Below are 24,802 nucleotides of genomic sequence, written 5' to 3' on the forward strand. Positions count from 1 at the left end.
TTCCTGCCAGCTCTAATCCTCCATTGGATTCCCAGTTTGTCTGCTGTAAGTCTCAGCTCTCTGAGACTCTAGCCAAGCCCCTAGATCTGCTTCCCTAGTGGGAGGTCCAGGCTTAGGTTTTCTCCATCTGATAGCCAGAAAGGCAGCCAGCTTAAGATCCTACCACCCAGGAACCTTTCTAGTGCTTTCCTACTGTTCTATGGATTTTAGTTTCAACTAGCTAGTTTATTTCCTTTCCCTCCTCCTCTTCCTCTGCCCTGTGCATGTATGTGATTGTCTGTGCCTTGTCTGTTTGCCTGACTGTCTCTCTGTGTCTATGTGGGTCTGTGTTTATATGAGAGACAGAGAGATCGAGAAGGACAGAGATGGAGACACAGAGAGAGATGAAGGAGACATGGAGAGAGATGGAGGAGACACACAGAGAGATGGAGGAGACACAGAGAGAGATGGAGGAGACACGGAGAGAGATGGAGGAGACACACAGAGAGATGGAGGAGACATGGAGAGAGATGGAGGAGACACGGAGAGAGATGGAGGAGACACAGAGAGAGATGGAGGAGACACAGAGAGACACTAGGGAGAGACAGTCAGACAAATACAGAAACAGAGACAGATTATGTGTGTGTGTGTGTGTGTGTGTGTGTGTGTGTGAGAGAGAGAGAGAGAGAGAGAGAGAGAGAGAGGAAAGAGAGAAAGAAAGAAACAGAGACAGAGAAACAAAGACAGAGAAATTAACACAGAGAAAGAGAGACAGACGCACAGAGACAGAGAAACAGATAGACAAACAGGGCTAGACAGACAAAGGCAGATAGACAGTGAGACAGTGAAACAGAGATGGATCCATGTTGACAGACAGACAGACAGACACACACACACACACACACACATACACTGATAGAGAAAGATAAAACAAAAAAAAAAAAACAGAGATCAGCAAGAGACAGAGAGGCTGTCACACACAGAGAGAGACAGACATATGCACAGACAGACATATACTCAGATAGACACAGAAGCACAGAGAGAGGAAGACACAAAAGCAGACACACAGACAAAATCACAGCCAAAGGCACACAGACAAGAGGTCACTGTATAGTCCTGGCTGACCTGGACTTTATATGTAGACTTGACATCAAACACACAGAGATCTACCATCTTCTACTTCTTGAGTATGGGAATAAAGGCATCCACCACTGTGCCTGGCATATATATATACTATATACCATATATCATATACTATATAGTAAAACATATATTAAAAAATAAAATAAGCCGGGCATGGTGGCACATGCCTGTAATCCCAGCACTTGGGAGGCAGAGACAGGCAGATTTCTGTGTTCGAGGCCAGCCTGATCTACAGAGTGAGTTCCAGGACAGCCAGGGCTACACAGAGAAACCCTGTCTCAAAAAACCAAAAAATAAATAAATAAAAAAAATAAAAATATATTAAATACATAAATTATATATTTATATGTTAATATATGTTTATTTATTGTATGTATGTACTTTATCTGCATATATACCTACATTCCAGAAGAGATCAACAGATCCCATTACAGATGGTTGTGAGCCACCATGTGGTTGCTGGGACTTGAACTCAGAACCTCTGAAAGAGAAGCCAGTGCTCTTAACTGTTAAGTTACCTCTCCAGTCCCTGGAATCAACTTTTAATAGAAGTGCTGAGGCCCAATTGGTATTATCCTGGACAAGGCTGCAGTGACACACCCACCTGTCACATTAGTAGGAAGTACTCAGTGTGATAATCTAGGAAAAGCTAGCGCTCTTGGTAACCTAAACTGGGGGCTGCCACTTCAGGACAAAGAAATCCAAATAAATCGACATTCAGATCTCCTGGGAGGCCGGTTCCTTTAAGTTCTATCACAGGCCCACCCTCGGGACCCACAGAGCTACTGTAAGGGGCTCTTAACATGTCAAGAGAAGCAGCCACTGGTGATCCTAGGCTCCAATTAAATATCTGGCAGAAGCCCGGAGCCAGCGTGAATATAAATAGAAAACAACTCCATAATCAGCTTCACATTTCCCCAGTTGGGGATTTATTGTGGTGGACATGTAGTGTACATGATCGTAGCAGAGGTTAACAAAGGATCGTAAGTTCAAGGCCAGGCTAAGGATGTTGCTCATTGATAAGAAAGCTCCCCTAGGATTTAGGAAGCCCCGTGTTCCATCCCCTGTACTGTGTAAACAACTCAGGTGGAGCACACCTGTTGTCTCTGCACTTGAGGACCAGGAAGTTCGAGGTTATCCTCAGCTACATAGACCAGTGTGCGTTGAGACCTTGTCTCAAAAACACTTTTTTGGGAGGATCAAAAGCTCAATGTCCTTGGCTATGTAGTGAATTCAAGACCAGCTTGGGCTCTATGAGAAGAAAATCCCCAAACCAAAACAGGACAGCAGAATGTTTTCTTGTTTTAGACAGTCTCATGTAGTCCAGGCTAGCCTTAAATTCATTATGTAGCCAAGAAGGATCTTCAGGACCACCTGCTACCACATCCCACCTACAGGGATTGCAGGTGCGGGGCACCTGGCATTCGAGGTTTATACATAGAATTTTACACACGGTAAACGCCACGTGCCTGGCCCCTAGTGTACTATCATTTTCAAATAAAAGGGTCCCTTGTCTCCCCTCCTTGGCCACGAACAGCCAGGAAGTAAGTACCCGAAACCCTAAAAGCAGCTATGGGTATGCCAACCAAATAAAACACTACAAACTTGCAGACCTCTCTCCACATGGCACTCAGTGTTATGACTCAACTACAGGGTGACAGATTTGCAATCCTTAGACACCTCTCTTTGTCCTTCTAGACCCCTTGTCTCCACACTCTGGGCAACATTGTGACTGGAACAGATGAACAGACCCAAATGGCCATTGATGCTGGTATGCTGAAGGTTTTGGGCCAGGTCCTGAAGCACCCAAAGTCCTCCATCCAGAGGCTCGCTGTCTGGACCCTGAGCAACGTGGCCGCTGGGCCCAGACACCACGTGGAGCAGATGATTTTGTGTAACTTGCTGCCTGCCTTGGTAGACCTACTAAGGAATGTAAGCAGCAGGGCCGGGAAAAGTCTGTAAAGTTTCTGTTGTACAAGGGTGAGGCCTTGAGTTCGATCCCCGGCCTCTACAGGAAACAAGGGAAGCAGGATAGTCAGGAGTGGAAGGCCAGCCTTGGCTACAAAGTGCGTGTAAAGCCAATCTGAGCTATATAAGACCCGGTCTAAGAAATAAAAAAGACAAACCTCAGATGGGAGTCAGGCAGCCGACTTTGTGGCTCCTCTCCAAGGCTGTATTCTGATCAAGAACTGAAGGCAGTGTGATAGGACACTAGACATACATTTCACATGTAATCTCAGGTCTTACCAGTTGATCAAGACCAGGTCTGCTAACACACACCTGGAATCTCAACACAGGAGGCTATTACAACAGGACATTGAGGGCCTGCCTAGGCTAACACTGAGTCCCAGGGTAGCCTGGGCTATAGAGTAAAACCCTATTTTTTTGTTGTTGTTGTTTTTGGTTTTTTTTCCGATTTGGTTTTTTTCAAGACAGGGTTTCTCTGTATAGCCCTGGCTGTCCTGGAACTCACTCTGTAGACCAGGCTGGCCTCGAACTCAGAAATCTGCCTGCCTCTGCCTCTCAGAGTGCTGGGATTACAGGCGTGTGCCACCACCGCCCGGCATAAAACCCTATTTTTAAGAATTATTTTATTTTATATATAGGAGTACACTGTAGCTGCCTTCAGAAGAGGGTGTCAATTCCCATTACAGATGGTTGTGAGCCACCATGTGATTGCTGGGATTTGAACTCAGGACCTCTGGAAGAGCAAGCAGTCAGTGCTCTTAACCGTTGAGCCATCTCTCCAGCCCCTAAAACCCTATTTTTAAAAGCCAAAACAGGAGGCAGAGGCAGGTGGATTTCTGAGTTCGAGGCTAGCCTGGTCTACAGAGTCAGTTTCAGGATAGCCAGGGCTATACAGAGAAACCCTGTCTCGGGGGAAAAAATCCAAATAAATAAATAAATAAATAAATAAATAAATAAAATAAAATAAAAGCCAAAACAAAAAAGACTGAGGAAGTCTGGCTTCCTCAGAGTACTTAGTTGCCACACACAAAGCCCTGGGACTGATTACCAGCACTACCTAGCCCAGGCACTGTGGTCGCATCCATAAGGTGTTTGGGGAGTCGAGGTGGGAGGGTCAGAAGTTCAAGGCCCTCCTCATCTCTATAGCAAGTTGGGGGCCAGCCTGTCTCGAAAAAAAAATATATGTATATATATATATATATATATATATATATATATATATATACACCCAACAGCATGCAAATCAGGTCAGCATCCCTCCCTCTGTGGTGGTCCTTGGGCTCTGGAAGGAAAGTGCGTGACCCTCTGTCTTTGCAGGCAGAATTAAAAGTCCAGAGGGAGGTGGTGTTCACCGTGGCTAACATGGAGACAGGGGCCTCTCAGGACCTGCTGAGCCTGCTTGCCCGCTCAGGGATCTTGGAGCCAATGCTGAGCCTGCTCACTGCCCTGGACACGGAACTAATCATGGTCATTCTTGACATCATTTCTTATCTCTTCCGGGTAAGCCGTTCCACCAGACAGTCTCCAACCTAAGACAGAGAGCGCACTCCCTCGCAACGGGGTGGGGTTGGGGGCGGGGCACTAGAGAGCCTGAGGGCTCAGTGAGGAAGGGCCAAGCTGACCACCTGTGTTCAGTCCCCAGGGTCCACGTGGCAGTGAGAGAGAACCGATTCCCACAAGTTGTCTGACATCCACACACGTGCCATGGTACATATGTGGATGCACACACATGGTGTGAGAGAGAAAATTCATGTTAAAAAAAAGTAACCCTGGCTGGAGAGATGGCTCAGTGGTTAAGAGCACCGACTGCTCTTCCAGAGGTCCTGAGTTCAAATCCCAGCAACCACATGGTGGCTCACAACCATCTGTAAAAGAGACCTGACGCCCTCCTCTGGTGTGTCTGAAGACAGCTACTACTAATAAATAAATCTTTAAACTGGAGCAAGCAGGGTTGACCAGAGCAAGCAGAGTTCTTGAATTCAAATTCCCAGCAACCACATGATGGCTCACAACCATCTGTACAGCTACAGTGTATTCATATATACATTAAATAAATATATAAATAAATTTTTAAGTCTTTATTTTAAAACATGTATTTATTATTATGTCTAAGTACACTGTAGCTGTCTTCAGATGCACCAGGAGAGGGCGTCAGATCTCTTTATGGATGGTTGGGAGCCACCATGTGGTTGTTGGGATTTGAACTCAGGACCTTTGGAGAAGTTGGTGCTCTTACCCACTAAGCCATCTCCCCAACCCTTAATAAATCTTTAAAATGTAAAAATAAAAAATTAAATAAATAATGTAACCCAAGTAGGTTGGGCTGGGGTGTAACACATGTGGCAGTAACTGTCCCCAGCATGTGTGTCGCTCTGGGTTCCATCCCCAGCCCCACATAATGAAGGAATGCAAAGACATGCCCATAATCCCAGAACTCAGGAGTTAGAAGGAGAAGGGTCAGGAATTCAAGGTCTTCCTCAGCCATATAGCAGGTGGCTAGCCTGGGTCACGTGAGACTCTGAATGAATGAATGAATGAGTGAATGAATGAATGAATCCTGAGGATTCTTGTGTCATTCTTCCTACACTTCCCTACATCCTGTGGGTAACACAAAGCACTCACGAATAGGACTCCACGACAGGTTGGGCAGTGAATACCTGTCATCCTAGCACCCAAGAGAAGAGACAGGAGGTCATGGGTTTGAAGGCAGCCTGGGCTAAGTAGTATGTCTGAGGCCAGCCTGGGCTACACAATCTATGAAGAAATTGTGCATTGGTGTGTCAACATTTTGTCACACAAGCGCCTTGGTGACAAGGGCTCAGAGCATACCTATTAGAATCCTTGTTCCAGGGAGCTTGTGTGAGAGTCACACAGGGGACATCAGAGGCGTTCCTTGTGAAGGAAGTCGGACTGAGGAGGCGCTGCTCACTCAGATGAGGAGTGGATGCTGTCCCCCAGGACTGCTCAGGGAAGGGAGCATCTCTGAGAGGAAGGAGGGAGCAAGTGTGGGAATGAGTCTGGAGGACACTTGCGTGCGGGGAGTGGGGGGAAACGGGGAACATTGTAGACAAAGGAATAACCAGGAGAGCGAGTGGTGGGGAGACGGAGAGGAGTGGAAGGCCTGAGGTCTGAGCAGGTGAGAGCAGCACTGAAGATGTGGACCCCTCACCTCGGGCTGAGAAACCCACAGAAGCTAAAAACTGAACAAGGGGAAGAGCTGAGTTGCTAGAGGTTTGTTTGTTTCAATTGTGTGGATATGTGCACATGAGTACAGGTACCAATAGAGGCCAGAAGCATCCGATTCCCCTGGACTGGAGGGGCAGGTGTGCATGTGGGAATCTACCTCAAGTCCTCCGTGGGAGTAGTTTGTGTTCTCTCTCTCTCTCCCTCTCCCTCTCCCTCTCCCTCTCTCTCTCTCTCTCTCTCTCTCTCTCTCTCTCTCTCTCTCTTTCTCTCTTTCTCTCTCTCCCTCCCCCACCTTCTCTAAGATTTATTTATTATATGTAAGTACACTGTAGTTGTCTTCAGACACCAGAAGAGGGCATCAGATCTCTTTCCAGATGGTTGTGAGCAACCATGTGGGTGCTGGGATTTGAACTCAGGACCTTTGGAAGAGCAGTCAGTGCTCTTACCCGCTGAGCCATCTCTCCAGGCACATTTTTGTTTTTGATGTTTTTGCTTTTGAGATTTGACACACGGCCTTCCTATATGACTTACATGGAACACATGTTAATCCTTGTGCTTCCTGAGACCTCTGACACGTTGAGATTGCAGTCATGCCCCGCCATGCCCACTTCTGCATCAGATTTATTTTAAAAGACTGATTTACTTGTATTTTATCCGAATAGGTATTTTGCCTGCATGTATGTCTGGACACCACATGAATGCAGGGCCACAGAGGCCAGAAAAGGTCATGGGATACTCTGGCACCGGAGTTAGAGATAGCTGTGGGCTACCTTGTGGGAGCTGGGAACTGAACCTGTGTCCTTTGGAAAAATAGTCAATGCCCTTAGCCACTGATACATTTCTCCAGCCCCACTGTATCAATCATTAAAGATCTAGTGAACCACCAGGGGATAAATTCATAGAAGAAAGACAGGCCGGGATTGGAAAGTACCATAAATCGTTCCTGAGTGGGTCTGTGCCTGGACAAGATAATGTCATCCCCCAAGGACAGACAGTAAGGTCAAAGGTGAAGAGAGAAATGTTATGCACGGATACCATGGATTCCTTTAATGACTGAGCTGGATGGACTTGTCAAACCAACACTTGGGGAGGTGGAGGTAGGAGGACCAGGGGAAGTCGCTGTGCTCAGCCATGCAGCTGAGCTCAAGGCTGGCCTGGGCTGCAGAAGACCCTGTCTTCGTAGTTCCTGGTGTCTGGGCTTTGATTCTTATTAAATCCTTTTTTGCTTTGAATTCTTTGGTGCTTTGGACAAATGCCTTTTTGTGTTTATTACATTAGTATTTTATGATGTTGGATACATTTTGAGTAAAAAAGTCAAAGTCTGTGTGAACAAGTAAACTCACTGGTGAATTGCTGAATGTGTTTGTGAGTGAACGAATTCATGGCCGATCACTGTGAATGAATGGATTGGCCGATGCATTCGTGGACGGATGAATTCCTGGGTGATTTTGTGAATGAGTGAATGAGTTCATGGGTGACTGTTGTGAATGAAAGGATTTGTGGGTGATTTCATGAATGAGTAAATGCAGGGGTGGATTTTGTGAATAAATGCAGGCAAGTATGATGGAGGAAATGAATTAGTGAACGGAGAGGAGGAAGATCTTGGCGTTTTCCATGGGTCTGCAGCCACTCTTCCTAGGTCAAGAGTGCCTCCAGCCAAAACAGCCCCCTTAAGGCTGGCCAGCTGAAGTGCGCGCGCACACACACACACACACACACACACACACTCTGCCGGAAGCACACTCTGGGTCTCACTGTGTCTTTGCGGGTTTCTCATCCATCCTCAGGAGATAGACGATCGACAGGAGAAGAAAAGACTGTGTTTTCAGATAGAAGTTGGCGGCTTTGAAAAAATTGAATCCTTACAGTTCCACCGCAACCCTTACATCAGCAAAAGTGCCCTGGACATCATTGAGAAGTATTTATGTGAGGTGAGTAAGGAGGGCCCCATGTTCTGGGGCTGGCTCTTGGTGGCCGTGGGCTGGCTCTTGGTGGCCGTGCTTCCGTTGCTATCCTGTGAACTTGGTTGTCAGACAGGCTGACTCTGTCCACGCCCTCCTGTGATTTTAGCTGGCTGCCTCCCTGGTCCCTGTTCTGCTGATGGCCTTTGAATATCAGGAAGCTTGTCTGGGAACTGGGGGGAGGGGTGGCTCAGATGATTCAGTGCTTGCTATGCAACTGTGAGGACCTGAGTCCTATGCTATGCAACTGTGAGCCCCTGTGAGAAACCCAGGCATGTCGAGTCATGTTGTACTCCCAGTTCTGGGTGAGTGTAGACATTCGATCTGTGGGGCTCAGTGATTAGCCAGTCCAGCTAAATAGATCCCAATCCAGGGAGAGATACTGCCTCCGAGAGTAAAATAAAACACGATGCAGAGGAGTTGGCAAGATGGATCAGTAGTGACTTAGTTAAGGTTTCTATTGCTGCGATGAAACCCAGTGACCAAAAAAAAAAGCAAGTTGGGGAGGAAAGGGTTAATTAGGCTTGCATTTCCACATCACTGTTTACTACTGAAGGAAGGCAGCACAGGAATTCAACCTTGGAAGGAACCTGGAGGCAGGAGCTGATGCAGAGGCCATGGAGGGGTGCTGCCTCCTGACTTGATCCTCGGGGCTTCCTCAGCCTCAGAGAACCCAGAACCTCCATCCTGGGACGGCACCGCCCACTGTGGGCTGGGCCCTCCCCCATCAATCATCAGTTAAGAACAAGTCAGACAGGATTGCTTTCCAGTCTTTCTTTCTTTCTTTCTTTCTTTCTTTCTTTCTTTCTTTCTTTCTTTCTTTCTTTCTTTCTTTCCTTCCTTCCTTCCTTCCTTCCTTCCTTCCTTCCTTCCTTCCTTCCTTCTCTCTCTCTCTCTCTCTCTCTCTCTCTCTCTCTCTCTCTCTCTTTCTTTCCTTTCTTTTTTCTTTTCTATTGTTTGCGTGCTTGCTTGCTTGTGAGTGCTCTGACTGCATGTACACCTGCAGGCCAGGAGAGGGCATCAGATCCCTGCATAGATGGTCATGAGCCACCATGTGGTTTCTGGGAATTGAACTCAGGACCTGTGGAAAACCAACAGCCAGCGCTCTTAGCTGCTGAGCCCCCTCACCAGCCCCTGGAGGCATTTTCTTAATTAAGGTTCCCTCCTCTCAAATGATCCTAGCCTGGGTCGGGTTGACATACGACTATCCTGCACATCTGTATGAAGGTACTTGCTGTCGAGGAAGAGGGCTCTGATCAATCCCGGGGACCCCCTGGTGGAGGAAGAGTGATGACTTCCTGCGGGTTGTCGTTGTCTCTAACTTCACTCACAGTGAGCACAGACACCCCTCATGTCTCAAAAGCACACACGTGTGGACAAGTGTACATACAACACACACACACACACGCACACACGCACACATACACACATACTGTTTAAACACGAACAGCTTCTGTGGAATGACAACTGAGGTTTTGTTTTGTTTTGATTTGGTTTTTTGCTTTTCAAGACAGGCTTTCTCTGTGTAGCCCTGGCTGTCCTGGAACTCACTCTGTAGACCAGGCTGGCCTCGAACTCAGAAATCCGCCTGCCTCTGCCTCCCAAGTGCTGTCCAGTGGTAGGATATAAATAACATAAAGTGTACCAGGTGACAACTTGGCTGGGGAGATGACAGAGGACTGTAACCCCAGCACTTAGGAAGTAAAACCTGAGGGTCAGGAGTTCAAGGACACCCTCAAGTGCACAGGGAATTCAAGGCATTGGAGACAGTGAAGTCATACTTCGTTGGTGAAGTGTTTGCCAGACGAGCATGAGGACCCAGGCTTGTAATCCAACATCTGTGGGGAAATCTGGGTATGGGGGCTGGAATCCCATTGCTTGGAAGGCAGAGACAGGGGCTTGATGACCGACCAGTCTATCCAAACTGGACAGCTCCAGATTTAGTGAGAGACCCTCCCCCCCTTCCCCCCACCCCGTCTCAAAAAACTAAGGAGGAGCGTGATTTGGGAAGACTCCAGAAGTCAGCCTCTGGCCCCTGCAAACATGAATGCGCATGACCCTGCGCACGCACGCACGCAGCACGCACGCAGGTGCACATACTGTGCATGCGCACAGATTTCATCTGCTTCCTCTTCCCTGAGGACCTGAGACCGAGCAAACTCAAAGCAACAGACAGGAGAGAACAGGGGCTGGGCGGAGCGGGAGATAGGCGTTAGTGTGAGTGAGGACAGAGTTTCAGTTTGGGAAGAAGAGAGAGATGGAAAGCGGTGATGCGGTCACAGAGGCTCACATGTTCCCAATAGAGTCTGCTTAAAAACCCACAAAATGGAACTGGTGAAATGGCTCAGGGTATAGAGATGCTTGCGGCTTAACCTAAGGATCTGAGTTCAATTCCCAGGACCCAATTAGTGCACACCTGTAATCCCAGCACTTGAGGCAGAGGCAAGTGGATTTCTGAGTTCGAGACCAGCCTGGTCTAGAGTGAGTTCCAGGACAGCCAGGGCTACACAGAGAAACCCTGTCTCAAAAAAACAAAAAAACAAAACAAAAAAAAAAACCAAAAAACAAACAAACAAACAAAAAAAACAAAACCAAAAAAAAAAGAGAGCCAACTGCCAAAAGTTGTCCTCTAACCCCTCCACACATTCCATGTGTACATGTGCGTGTCCTCTCTCTCTTACACACATACACACACAAACACCCATGCCTGTGCACAAATATAATATTTTTAATTGTTAGACTAAAGCTAAGCACAGTGGTGAGGTGCACCACTGTAATCCCAGCACGTGGGAGGCAGAGAGAGGTGGAGCTCTGTGAGTTCGAGGCCAGCCTGGTCTACAAAGGGAGTTCCAGGACAGCCAGGAACCCTGTCAAGATGGTCAGACATGGTGGTGTTCATCTGTAATCCCAGACTGAGGAAGGCTGGAAGTCAGAGGTTCGTTTGTATTTTACCACAAACATAGCTATCTTCAGAGCCCATTTTTAAAAATATTTATTCTATGTAAATACACTGTAGCTGTCTTCAGACACTTCAGAAGAGGGAGTCAGGTCTCATTATGGATGGTTGTAGGCCACCATGTGGTTGCTGGGATTTGAACTCAGGACCTCTGGAAGAGTAGTCGGTGCTCTTAACCACTGAGCCATCTCTCCAGTCCCAGAGCCCACTTTTAAAATAAATTAATCTATTTAATTTACATCCATACGGTAGCGGCTCCCCCTTCTCCTCCTCTTCCCACATTGGTGCTCCCCCTCCCATCACGTCCTCCATCCACTCCTCCTCCTGGTCTCTTTAGAAAAGGGGAAGCCTCCTGTGGAGATCGACCTGCCTTGGCACAGCAAGTTGCGGTAGGACCAGGCGCACGCGTCTTCTCCTATCAAGGCCAGACAAAGCAGCCCAGTAGGGGGAAAGGGATCTAGAGGCAGGCTGCAGAGTTGGAGCCGCCTCTGCTCCTACTGTCAGGAGTCACACATGGCAGCCAAGCTGCACAACTGTAACATGTGCAGGAGGCCTTCGTCAGTCCCATGCAGCCCCTGCTTGGCAGTTCAGTCTCTAGGGACATGTGCCACGCCCAGATTTTTCCATCTATAGAAATATTTCAGTCATACACTGCCTACTTTGTAAGCATGAGGACTTGGGTTCAGTCCCGGCACTCACATAAAAGCTCTTCTCCTCCCAGAGCTGTGAAAGGGATAGGAGTGTGTCTGCGCCTTGATGGCCGGCCAGCCTAGTGTAATGAGTGAGCCCGGGGCCAGTGAGAGAACCACTCCCGACCAAGGTGGGGGCTGGAGAGGTGGCTCAAGTTGTACTGCTCTTTCAGAAGACTCGAGTTCACCCCACAGCGTCCTCATTTGGGGGTCCACAGATGCCTGTAATTACTCCACATAGCTCCTTCCCATCCTAAGAAGTATTTGGATGATTTATGCCTCTGTGGGACCTCAAGGTTACTTGAAACAAGTTCTAGAATTCACTGGAACAAATTCTAGCCCAGCTGGGACATAAGAGTCAATGGGGCCGTGATGGCACACCGGTGACCTGGGGTTATAACCTGTGACCTGGGGCTATAACCTGTGACCTGGGGCTATAACCTGTGACCCTGGGGCTATAACCTGTGACTTGGGGCTATAACCTGTGACCTGGAGCTATAACCTGTGACCTGGGGCTATAACCTGTGACCTGGGGCTATAACCTTATCTGTTCTTCCTAGAAGGAAGACAACAGCTTGCTCAGGCTGGCGCTGAGTATGTGACTACGTGGAGAACTAAGACATTTCACACACTGTATTATATATGCATATGATATCACACATACATCCAGGAAGCACTGACTAAAGAAGCACAATCTTTCGTCTTTCTGAGACCAACTTCCTTGGCTTAATGCGATCATTTCCGGTTACGTCCGTCTTCCTGAGGACGGACAGGACTTTGTTCTGCTTTCTTGGCTGAACGACTCCCATTGTGTATGGAAAGCACAACTTAGCTTTTGTGAAGGGGGAGCTGAGATCAATACTGCTGTGCGGGGATCTCTATTCTGTTTTGAATCAGAGCACCTCTCTGCTCCCACCCCCACCCCCACCCCCACCCCCACCCCACCGTGTGGCATAGCTGGGTTGTGGGGTAGATCTGCGTTTAGGTTTTTGAGACATCTCCATGATCATTTCCGGAGTGAAGGACTTGCTCATTCCCACAGCAGAGGATAAGGTTTCCCTCTGTCCATGCTATCCCCAGCATTCCGCCTTCTTTGCTATTGCTTCTGTTGATGTATCTGAATAGATGCCATGTGGGTGCAGTTGCCCAAAAATGCCAGAAGAGGGCGCCAAATCGCCTGAAGTTGGAGTTAACACTTGGCTGTGAGCTGCCAAGTGTGGGTGCTAGGCACTGAAGCAGGGTCCTCTGAAGAGCACTGTACATCTAACCCACTGGGCATCTTTGAACCCCAAGTTTTCTTGAGAATTCCCATGTCTCTGTTCACCGGGGAGCCTGCCTGTCATTTTCTTTTTTGTTGTCGGTATAGCTGAATGGTTTTAGTGTCACGGTTAATGCTGGCCATTGTAAAAAACTGGGAATGTCTTCATTTTCTCTTTTATCGAATAATTTGATAAGCATTGGTACTCTTTCTCTAAAGGTCTTGTAGAATTCAGCAGCTAATGTATCTGCACCTGGGCTTTTATAGTTAGATTTCCTTTAACATAATACTTTTATCAATTATCTCGGGGTTTCACATCATGAACCCAAACCTTGCTCACTTCTCAGCCCTTCCATGATTGCCCCTCACCCTTGCGACCTCCCCGCCCCGCCCCCCCCCCCAAAAAGAAGAGGGTAGAAGGAAGTTCAATTTGTGTTGCCCACATACTCAAGGGAACATGGTCAAACTCCCAGTGGCTAGCCCCTTAAAGAAAATCGTGTCCTTTCTGACGTGCACCCTGGCCGGAAGCCATCCGTTGTGGAGAGTCACACTTCAACATTCTTCTGACAATTGTTAAGAGGTTTCTTCAACGGCTTTCTGTCTAGGCTGTGACTTTGGCTGAGGCGGGTAGGGGATAGGGGTTGTCACTGAAGCCTTCTCTGTCCCTCTTTGTCCACTGAGACTCTGCATACCACGGCAAAAGTAGCTTCCAGTCAGCCAGAGGCCCGATCAAACACGGACTTCCACGTGGCTTCTGCCGACAGCATGCGGACATCCACGTGGTCTCTGGTGGCAGTACAGACTTGGACATCAGCTGGGCCCTCTGCCTCAGCAAGAACCATGGACAGCATCCTAGCCCTCAGCAGCAACGCAGGCCAGTGATGTCAGCATGGCTTCGGGGGACAGCACAGACCAGACACAATGGCATGACCTTCAGTGGTAACACAGGCCACCGACGTTAATACAAGCGGCAGGACCGTGGACGCAAGCATATAGTCAAATATACATGGCAAGTGTTTTACCAGCTGAGGAATCTATCTGGCTAGGGACCATTTTATTTTTGTTTTTGTTGCCATTGCTAATCTTTTTTGTTAGTCTGTTTCTCTTGATTGGGGAATTGAGATTACTAATATACAGTTATTGAAAAGCATGTATTATTTTCTGTCATTACGTTGAGTTTTAGTGGTTGGTGTTTTCATGTTCTGAAACAGGGTCTCAGGTGGTCCTAGCTGGCCTCAAATTCCCTACGTAGGCAAGGAGGGCTTTGAACTGATCCTCTTGCCTCTGTCTTTCCCAGTGCTAAGATTCTGGGGTATACCACCATATCTAGCTCTAGTTCATACATTTGTAACAATAAATGCTTATGATTTTAGCTTTAAAAGTTTTTAAACTTATTTGTTGTGTATATGACTGTCTGCATGTGTGTAAATGCACCATGGGCATGCAGTACCCAGAGAGGCCGTAAGAGGGTGACAGATCCCCTGGAACTGGAGCTACAGATGGTCGTGAGGCACCACGTGGGTGATGGAAACTGAACCCAGGTCCTCTGCAAGAGCAGCCAGTGCCCTTAACCACTGAGCCATCTCTCTAGGCTCTGCCTCCCATTTTGAAGGAGGAGCTCAGGTATTACAGATACACATTGCTGTGTCCAGCTGTGTGCTGGATTTGGAGTTTTGAACTCAAGGCTTCTTACTGTGATCGCAAGTGGTCTGCCCACTGAGCCACGTTCCCAGTCCTTTAATTTTATTGCATCTGTCTGTCATCTGTCTGTCTGTCCATTTGTGATTGTGTGTAGGTGTGTGTGTCTTGTACAGTGTATGATGTGTATGTGTCTGTTTGGTATATGCACATGAGTGTCCAGCTATGTCCAACTCTGTGAGTGTGTCCATGAGGAGCTCAGAGCAGGACATCAGGTGTTACCCTTGCTGCCTTGAGACAAGAGTTCTCAGTGAGTCAGAACTTGTCATCTCAGCTAAGCTTCTGGACTCTTGGGACTGCCTGTCTTTGTACCACAATGCTAGGGTTTCAGGCATCAACAGCATAAAGACCTTTCCACGGGGATGTTGGGGATTTGAACTTGTGTCTCCATGTTTGTGAAGCAGGCACTCTTACCCACTTAAGCTGTCTCCCCAGCCCCTTCTCTGCAGTGTTTTTAAGTGAGTGGTGGAGCTTGTGTAGAAAACTAACACCTGTATATCCAAGAACCAATTCCGAAGCCTAGGATAATTTTAAAAATGGAGCTGGGCAGTGGTGGCACACACCTTTAACCCAGAATCTAGGAATGGCAGAGGCAGGCAGATCTCTGAATTTGATGCCAGCCTGGTCTACAGACTGAGTTTCAGGATGGCCAGAGCTACACAGAGAAGATTTTTAAACAAGCAAGAACAGAAGTCTGGGGGAGGGCCTTTCTGGTTTTCCTATTTGCTGTTACTGAGTCGCTGTGTTCTCTGCGCTGAGCTGATTTTCCACTTTCCATCCTTCTTTCTCCCAGAAGGCCTTTCTTTTCTGCAGCCACTTTATTTGAGACATTGGTTTATATGGATTTCTCTCTCATTAATCCAAAACCCTCTCTCCACAGTCGTGGAATCAGCTTCCTCCTTTGGAGGGGAGGCCCGTGTCCATTTTTAATTTGATGCGCTCAAGCACAAGGGTTCCACAGAACATCTGTTGGCTCTGCCTTCTCTGCTCATATTTGAAAGGTCCTAAGGGTGCTGGGGTGTGGCTAAGCAGTAGAGCACTTGACTAGATCCCCCTATCAGGGACTGGGGTCAGGATCCAACAGTAGACAACCTGCACAGCTCCTCCCCAGTAAGGGCCTGATTCCATCCAAAGTACTGTCTAAGAAAAAAAAAACTAGGGGCTGGAGAGATGGCTCAGCGGTTAAGAGCACTGAGTGTTCTTCCAGAGGTCCTGAGTTCAATTCCCAGCAACCACAACTATCTGTAATGGGATCTGGTATGTCCGAAGACAGCAACAGTGTACTCATATACATAAAATAAATCTAGAAGAAGAAGAAGAAGAAGAAGAAGAAGAAGAAGAAGAAGAAGAAGAAGAAGAAGAAGAAGAAGAAGAAGAAGAAGAATTAATAAAAAGCCTCCATGCCGATTGGAGATGTGGGAAGGACCACAGGATCCCGGGCCATTCAAGAAGATGTCCCAACTATACAAGCTGCAAATGTTGGCCTGGTGTATAGTTCAAGGGTAGAGGGTGCTTAGCAAACATGAGGAGGTGACCATTTTTTGTTGGTTTTTCAACACTGAGTTTCTCTGAGTTTCTGGCTGTCCTGGAACTCACTCTACAGACCAGGCTGGCCTCAAACTCTGAGATCGGCCTGCCTCTGCCTCCCAAGTGCTAGGATTAAAGGCATGTGCCATCACTGCCCGGGCAAGTTGTTTATTTTCAGGGAGATTTCCTTCATTTTCAGTGTCCAAACTGTGGAGATCACCAAGTCCAGGCATTATAGCTCACACTACTAGGATGTCCATGGGCCACACATTCAATATCATTCAGGATGGGTGTGGTGGTACCTCAGGACTTGGAAGCAAGGAGAAGACAATTGTGAATTCCAGGCCAGACTGGGCTACACAGTGTCTTGAGATAAAATAAAACAAAGCTGGCCAGTGGTAGCAGACACTTTTAATCCCAGCACTCGGAAGACAGAGGCAAGTGGATCTCTGTGAGTTCGAGGCCAGCCAGGTCTACATACTGGACAGCCAGAGACACAGAGAGAGATCCTGTTTTGAAAAAACAAGCAAGCAAGTAAACACAATCACCTTTCCTCACTACTGAAGTTGAGAGAGGGTAGATGGTTTGTAAATATCTTGACAATACTGGGAGGCAAACTCGGGCGGTTCTCTGAGTTTGGGGCAGGCCTGGTGTGCAAAGCAAGTTTCAGGAGAGCCAGAGACACACAGAAAAACCCGGTTTTGAAACCCCTCTCCCCCCAAACAAAACAACAGTACGTTGCTAGCCAGACATACCTTTAATCCCAGCACTTTAGGAAGTAGGCACAGTGAGGGCTAACCAATAAGACCTTCTCAAAAATAACAAAACCCATCTGTAAAAAACTGGCATGACTCTGAACACCTTTAATCCCAGCACACAAAGTGTGGAGACAGGAGGATCAGAAGTTCAGGTTTGGGCTGGGGATGTGGCTCAGTCAGCAGAGTACCTTGCTTAGCATGTCACCAAGGCCTGGATTCTATCGACTGCACTCTGTAAACCAGGAGTTGTGGTGCTATACAATCCCAGTCAAACAGTACAGGCAGGGGGACTGCAAGTTCTAAGTCATCCTTGGCTACAGAGTTGGGGGCCAGCCTGGGCTATGTGAGGACCGACCTGAAAACAAATGCTAGAGACCTTGCTAGGGTTGTTCCCTCTGCCCTAAGGGTCTAGCCCAGGGTTCAGCTCTCTTTTCCTTCTTCCATTCATTCTGTGCTTAGATTACAAGACAAAGAAGCATTTGTGGTCAAGAGTTGCAGATGCAAACTGGTTTAGCAGGGTCCTTTAAAAGGGAGTCATTCACCTTTCCTACTTGGTCTGGGTACCCGCGTTAGTCACCATCTGGCTGAGCGCCCCATGCAGTTGGACTCAACCCGCCTTGGTGACTGGCAGGCTAAGAAAGGCAGGAAGGGGGAGGAGCCTTCCAGTGTGGAAAGTGAACTGGGAAAACTCTGACCTGGCGCTTGCCCCCCAAACTTGTCACAGCACATAGAAGAAATGTCGTTCTCATGGTGTGCCATGGGTGATAACGGCTGGCTCTCTGTGGTGGTTCGTGACATTCCAGGTGCTCTAGGAGAAGCAACCTGACTTGAAGCCCTGCGTTTCTCCTCCAGCATCTCAAACCCAGCGGAATCCTGGTGTTCCTGTGTTCATGAGTTACTGGTCAGCTCTTCCTGTCATTCCATTTCGGCGTGTGATTCTCTTCTGTAGAGGAAGGGGCTCAAATGTTAAACTCAAAAGTATTTATTCTTGCGCTGGGCATGTCTGATCCAAGAACCTGGAGAGACTGAAGCAGGTGGATAACCCATTTGAAAACCAGGCAACTACATCATAAGAGTTATCTCAAACCAACTAAAAACTAGTAAAATTTACGAACAAAATAAATCAAGACATCAGAATCTGAACAGCAAGGTTGGTGGTCGCCATAATCCCCGCCCTTCAGGAGGTGGAAGCAGGAGGATGGGGTCAGGTTCAGCCACAGTCTTGGAGACAAAGTGAGTTTGAGGTACTGTCTCAAAAAAAGAAAAAAAAAGAAAGAAAGAAAACAGGTTAATCCTTAGTGTCATGTTACGGTAACAAAATCCTCAAAGCTGAATAACTTTATAAAGATAGAGGACTTACTTAGCCTACGAGTCTGAAGGTTCATGGACCCACACTTGGTGAAGGCCTTCTTGTTGGTGAAATCCCAATGTGACAGAGGGTGTCATATGACAAGAGACATGTGCGTTAGTCCCAGCTGCCCTACAGAGCCACCAGGATCCAACCAGGGGTGTTCCACCCAGGTGATCTCATCTTACCTGAGTCACTTTCTCCAAAGTCCCACCTCTAACAGTTTGGTGTAACTTTCCACTCTGAATACTTTACAGTGGGTAGTAAGCTTCAGCACAGGAAACCTTGGCAGACCCACACCGACCACAGCCACTACCTACCTTTCCTGCATCTTGTCATAACTGGTGCTGGGGAAGAAGCCCTGGATTTGATCCCCAGGACTTTGTGAACTTGGCATGGTGGTGCATGCTGTAATCCAAGCATCAATCCATGGGGATGATGGAACTGTGAGAATCAGGAGTTCAAGGCCATCCTCACCTACACAAGGAGTTCCAGGCTGCCTAGGGTAGAGGCTCTGGCTCAAAAAAAATTACAAAACCAGGGATGGAGGTGATGAATAAATACTTAAAGTACTGACCAGGCAAGCATGAGCCAAGCTCAGATCCTTTGAAATCCACATAAATGCCTGGAGAATGTGGTGGCCAATATAATCCCAAGCTTGGAAGGATGAGAAAGGAGATACTAGTGAGACCAGCTCCATCGATGAGCTCTGGGCTTGATTGGGAGACACTGCCTCAATGAATAAAGTAGAAACATTATTAAGAATGAGTCTAGGCATCAACATTGGACCTCCACATGAATGTATACATGCGCATATGTGCACACACGCACCTACATACATGCAAACATGCATATACATAACACATAAGAAATGGAAAGGAAAAACCCCAAACCATCCCACATGGAGCCAAATTCAAGGATCAGTAGTCATCAATTGTGTACTCAAGGCTTCAAGATAAGACACTGAAAGGCTGGGAATGGAGGTCAAGGGTGAAATGTCTGTCTGCATGTGTCATGCCCTGGTTGGACCTCCAAAACAAGCAAGGAAAGGAAATGACTTTTGGGAAGCAAAAAATGTCCAGTGGCTGGTAATCTCAGCTGGTTATGTGGAACCGGGTACATTCTGGGGGCTGGTTGGCCAGCCTAGTTGAAGAGGTCACAGGAGACCCTGTCTCATTGGTCAGTAGGTTTTAAAAGCCTAACCAAGAGGCTGGAGAGATGGAGAGGTGGCTCAGCAGTTAAGATAACTGACTGCTCTTCCAGAGGACCCGGGTTCAATTCCCAGCACCCACACGGCAGCCCACAACTGTAAGCCCAAGGTCTGAAGGCCCTCACACTGACATACATGCAGGCAAAACCCCAGCACACATAAAATAAAACAAATGAATTATTAAAAAATTATTTCAAAAGTAGGATATAATGAGATGTTCCTATAACCTCAGCTCAAGAAACCAAGGCAGGACTATTGTAGAATTATTTCTTTATTGGGGCGGGGGGCGGCTTACTATACCTCCTTTAGCTCCTAAATGTCTTCAGGGTGTTTCTGCCCCACTATAACCCATTTAGCTCCTGGGTAAGTGGCACAGAGATGCCAGGTTTTATTAACTAGCTGCTGGCACTATGCTGGGCAGATTATGGGCTAGTCTAATCCGAGTAGGCTGTTAATATCAGATAAATGCCCTGCTACTTGCCGGTTTGTCCTGCCTGGGCTGTCTCTGTGGTATCTGTCTGTCCTCAGAGCGGCCTTCCCTTGACCTCATGCTCATGGTCCATCCTGCCTACTGGTGACCTCTTTCTTCCTTCTCTTTCCCTCATGGTCTCTCTCACTCCATGGCCAGTCCCGCCTTCCTATCCTCTCTGCCCAGTCACAGGCTCCAGCCTTTTATTGACCAATCAGAGACCTTTGGGGAGCACATTCTTTACCGCACATTGGTCAATACAATGCCCAAGCCACACTGCATCCTGATCTTGGGGCACAGAACTCAGCATCTGAATACACAGTGCATAAGAGCAACCCCAACACAGGAGGATTCTTGAGAATTTGAGTCCAGCCTGAGCTACATAGTGAATTCTAGCCTAGCCTGGGCTATGGAGTGACAGACCCTGTCTCCAGAATAAAAGAAGGAAGAAGAGGAGAAAGAAGAGAAAGGAGGAAGGAGAAGTAGAAGAAGAAGCTAGAAGGACACTGGGGAACCTAAGGTTCTAGATGTGAAGCAACCCAAGAGAGTATGATATTGATCTTGATTCTAAAATGATGAACTTGGAGAACCAAGAGACAAACCGAGGAAGTTGATGATGACATCGATGACGGCTATATGAGCAAATGAACACCTTCCTGGTGTTGCTATAGCTCAGCTGACAATCAATGAGGCTGTGACCCCAGGGATGAGGAGCAGAGGGCGAGACCCGGTCTCAGTCAGTCAGGAAGGAACGGGGAATGGCAAAGTGGAAGCAGAGGGAGCAAGGAGTGAAAGCCTGCAAGAATGGAGGCAGGAGGATGGATGTCTTCATTGCCTGATGCATCATTTTTCACAGTGAGGACATGATAGTCTTAAACTGGTGAATCAAAACAGAAGAAAAGAGGGCTGGAGAGATGGCTCAGTGGTTAAGAGCACTGGCTGCTCGCAGCCATCTGCAATGGGATCTGACGCCCTCTTCTGATGTGTCTGAAGACAGCGACAGTGAACTCACATAAATAACATAAATAAATCTTTAAAAAATAAAAGGCATTAGAAAGGAGGGGCTGGAGAGACGACCCGAGGGTAAGGTGCTTGCTGCACAAGCAAGAGAACCTGAGTTTAAATCCCTGGTACCCGTGTAATAAGTGGGGCATAACATTGCATGTAGGTAGCCCCAGCACTGGAGAGTCCACACAGACAGGCCTGTGTCTGTAGTAGACCCACGACAGTGGGTTCCTGGGCTCAGCAAGTTCATGGAAATCCTTTAACGGAAGTCCTGTAAACATCCATGCCTGTGGACTCGTGGGTCAGGAGGTGTGTTCTGCTTGCTGCCCCTGAGATCACAGATGATTCCCTCAGACTCTGTCATCCAAACAGGGACAACAAGAGCACACTCAAGGCAGCACTCCATCTGGAAGTGGTGCCACACACCTGTCTTCCCAGCACTACAGAGGCGGAGACAGGATGAGCTAGAGCTCTAGTCTAGCCTGGGCTATCTAGTGAGCTTGAGGCCAGGTACATAACTAGTACCTGGTAGCTCAAGGGTATAGCCCTAAGCTAAAATGCATGATGCTGATCTTACTTGATAGCACTGCAAAGTCCCATTTAGCCCAGGCTAGCCTAAGCATTATTATTATAAAATTGAGGGTGGCCTTGAGTTCTGATTCTACCTTCCCAGTGCTAGGATTCCGGATATGAATCTCTGTGTCTGGCTTTCTGTTTCTCTGCTCATCTGTATGTAACATATGCATGTATGCACTTGCATGTATGTGGGTGCAGTGTCTTGTACGTGTGTGTGTGTGTGTGTGTGTGTGTGTGTGTAGGTCAGAGGTCAATGTCAGAATTGTCCGCTCTCACTGTCTACCTTTTTTTTTTGGGACAGAAACTCTGTGAACCTGGAGCTTAGTGATCCGGCTTCTCCCTGGCCATCCAGCCTTGGGGCCCTACAAGATGCTTGCCTGGAGTGCATAAAGCCCTTGGTCCTTTCCCCAGCACCACATATGCCAAGCTAAATAGCGCCCTACTAACCACACAGCATTCGCAGTTCTCCAGCTACCGCTTACTTTTTGGTCCATCTGTTGTGAACCCAGCAATGAGCTATTGATTCACATATGAGGGGCTGAGCCTTCACACTCTGCATCCGGAACTTCGCTGGAAAAGGAGGCCAAGGCAGGAGAATCGGTCCAGACCATTGATTCGGTGACTTTTCTAGTGTTCAGATAAACCTCATGACCAAGGCAACTTAAAGAGGAAAGAGTTGAGTCTGTTTGGCTTATGGTTCCAGAGGGGTGCATGCCCATCACGGTGGGCGGTGGCAGGCACAGTGGCTGTGGCGGTTTGATAATGCTTGCTCCGTGGGAATTGGCACTATTAGGAGGTGTGGCCTTGTTGAAGGAAGTGTGCTGCTGTGTAGGCGGGCTTTGAGGTTCCCTAATGCCCAAGCTCCGCCCAGTGCAGAAGGGACAGTCAGTCTCCTGGCTGTCTTTACATCAAGATGCAGAACTCTCTCGGTTCTTTCTCCAGCACCACGTCTGCCCAGATGTGGCCATGTTTCCTTCTATGATGATAATGGACTGGACCTCTGAACTGTAAGCCAGCCCCAGTGAAATGTTGTCCTGTATAAGAGTTGCCTTGGTCACGGTGTCTCTTCCCAGCAATGGAAACCCCAACTAAGACACTGGCTAAAATAGATGATGAAAGCTTCTACCATGAATCACATGCACAGAACAGAGAGCAAACTGGAAGAGGCTCAAGTCTTAAATTCTCTCATCCCACCCCCAAGCCCACACTTCCTTCAGCAAGGCCACACCTCGGAAACCTTCCAAACAGCACTACCAACTGGGATCCAAGCACTCAAATGCCTCAGATGGTGGGGGAACATCTTCTTCAAACCACCACAGCAGTTCTGGGCTTAAATAATGAGTTCCAAGACAACCTGGGCTATACAGATGAGACTCTCTCAACACACACACATACACACATTTACACACACACATTCACACACACATATACACATACACATTTACACACACATTCACATACACACACTCACACACACATTCACACACACATATATACATACACATTTACACAAACACACTCACACACACATTCACACATACACACACATATACACATACATTCACACTCACATACACACATTCACACGCACACACACACACACACACACACACTTCCAGACCATTCTGAGTTTCAAACGGAGCAAAACTGCTTCCTATTAGAAGAGGCAGAGACTGGGACTAAGTACCTTTAATGCCAGGACTCAGGGGGGTGGGTCTCTGTGAGTTTAAAGCCAGCCTGGTCTACATATGGAGTCAGCTGAGGCTACACAGTAAGACCCTATTAAAAAAAAAACAGAGGGAGGGCACCATGACCCTGGTCTTATGCTGTGGTTTAGGGCCTCTCAGACTCTGCCCCCAAACAGACTGCAGTGTCTAAGTGTCTACGATTTGATCTCTTTCCTCCTCTCCTCCTCCTCTTCCCTCCCTCCCTCCCTCTCTCTCCCTCTCTTTCATTTTTGTTTTTTCAAAACAGGATTTCTCTGTGTGGCCCTGGCTGTCCTGGAACTCACACTGAACTAAGGGTATGCGACGCCCCTTCCCCTCCCTCCCCCCCCCATGATGGTTAGATTCCTTGTAGACTCAGACAGGTGAGCAAACCTTTCAAAGCCAAGCGTGGCCAGAAGTCATGCTGGACCTCATCACCCACCACTCAGGAGGTGAAGGCAGGAGGACCAGAAGTTCAAGGCCATCCTGGGCTACTTAGAGAGTTTGAGGCTAGCCTGGGCTACATGAGCTCTATCTCTTGGAGCAGACTGAGGTGGTACATGCCTGTGAGTACGACCACCTAGGAGGCTGAGGTAGGTGGATGGTGAACTGGAGGCCAGTCTGGACTATAAAGCAAGACTCTGATCTGGAAAAGAAAAACAAAATAAAGTCATGTGCTGCCAGATCTGATCACCCGAGTTCAGCCTTCCATGGAGGAAGGAGAGGACCAGCCCTCACAAGTTGTCCTCTGACACACACGTCATAGGGTTTCCTATTGCCGTGAGGAAACACAGTAGCCAAAAGCGACTGGAGAAGGAAAGGGTTTGTGTCCTCTTAGAGCTTGTAGTCCATCAACTAAGAAAGTCAGGGCAGGAACTCAAGACAGGAACCCAGCGGCGGCGGCGGCAGGAAGGTCATGAAGCAGAAGTGTTGTTTTATAAAACAAAACCCCACTCATTTGGATTTGTGCTGAAAATCCGCTAGCTCAGAGAGGCAGAGAAAGCTCCCAGCTGATCTTCCCACTCCACCTACGTCCCAGAAGGAAAAGCCCCTCCTCCTCCTCCTCCTTCTCCTCCACCTTTCTCCACCACACTATCTTAAATACCCTTCAATTCAAAGATCCTCCTTTCTCTTTCCCAGGTTTTCTTTTTCTTTTAAGATTTATGTATTTATTATATATACAACGTTCTGCCTGCATGTTTGCCTACACACCAGAAGAGGCCGTCAGATCCCATTACAGATGGTTGCGAGCCACCATGTGCTTGCTGGGAATTGAACTCAGGACCTCTGGAAGAGCAGCCGGTGTTCTTAACCGCTGAGCCATCTCTCCAGCCCTCTTGGGCTTTCTCATGCTCACTCCCTGTC

The 24,802-nt window shown here is 47.7% G+C and overlaps 1 protein-coding gene across 1 annotated transcript in view; it reads left to right on the forward strand.

The window, feature by feature from the left end:
* Positions 1-24,802, forward strand: part of Kpna7 (karyopherin subunit alpha 7) — a 52,070-nt gene that overhangs the window by 20,839 nt on the left and 6,429 nt on the right. Inside the window, exons 7-9 of the mRNA XM_052167612.1 lie at positions 2,821-3,054; positions 4,408-4,590; positions 8,064-8,207. Of these exons, the coding sequence (XP_052023572.1) occupies positions 2,821-3,054; positions 4,408-4,590; positions 8,064-8,207 (561 nt within the window). The remainder of the gene's footprint in view (positions 1-2,820; positions 3,055-4,407; positions 4,591-8,063; positions 8,208-24,802) is intronic.

The sequence above is a fragment of the Apodemus sylvaticus genome, chromosome 22, assembly GCF_947179515.1.
Source record: "Apodemus sylvaticus chromosome 22, mApoSyl1.1, whole genome shotgun sequence".
NCBI classification, from domain to species: domain Eukaryota; kingdom Metazoa; phylum Chordata; class Mammalia; order Rodentia; family Muridae; genus Apodemus; species Apodemus sylvaticus.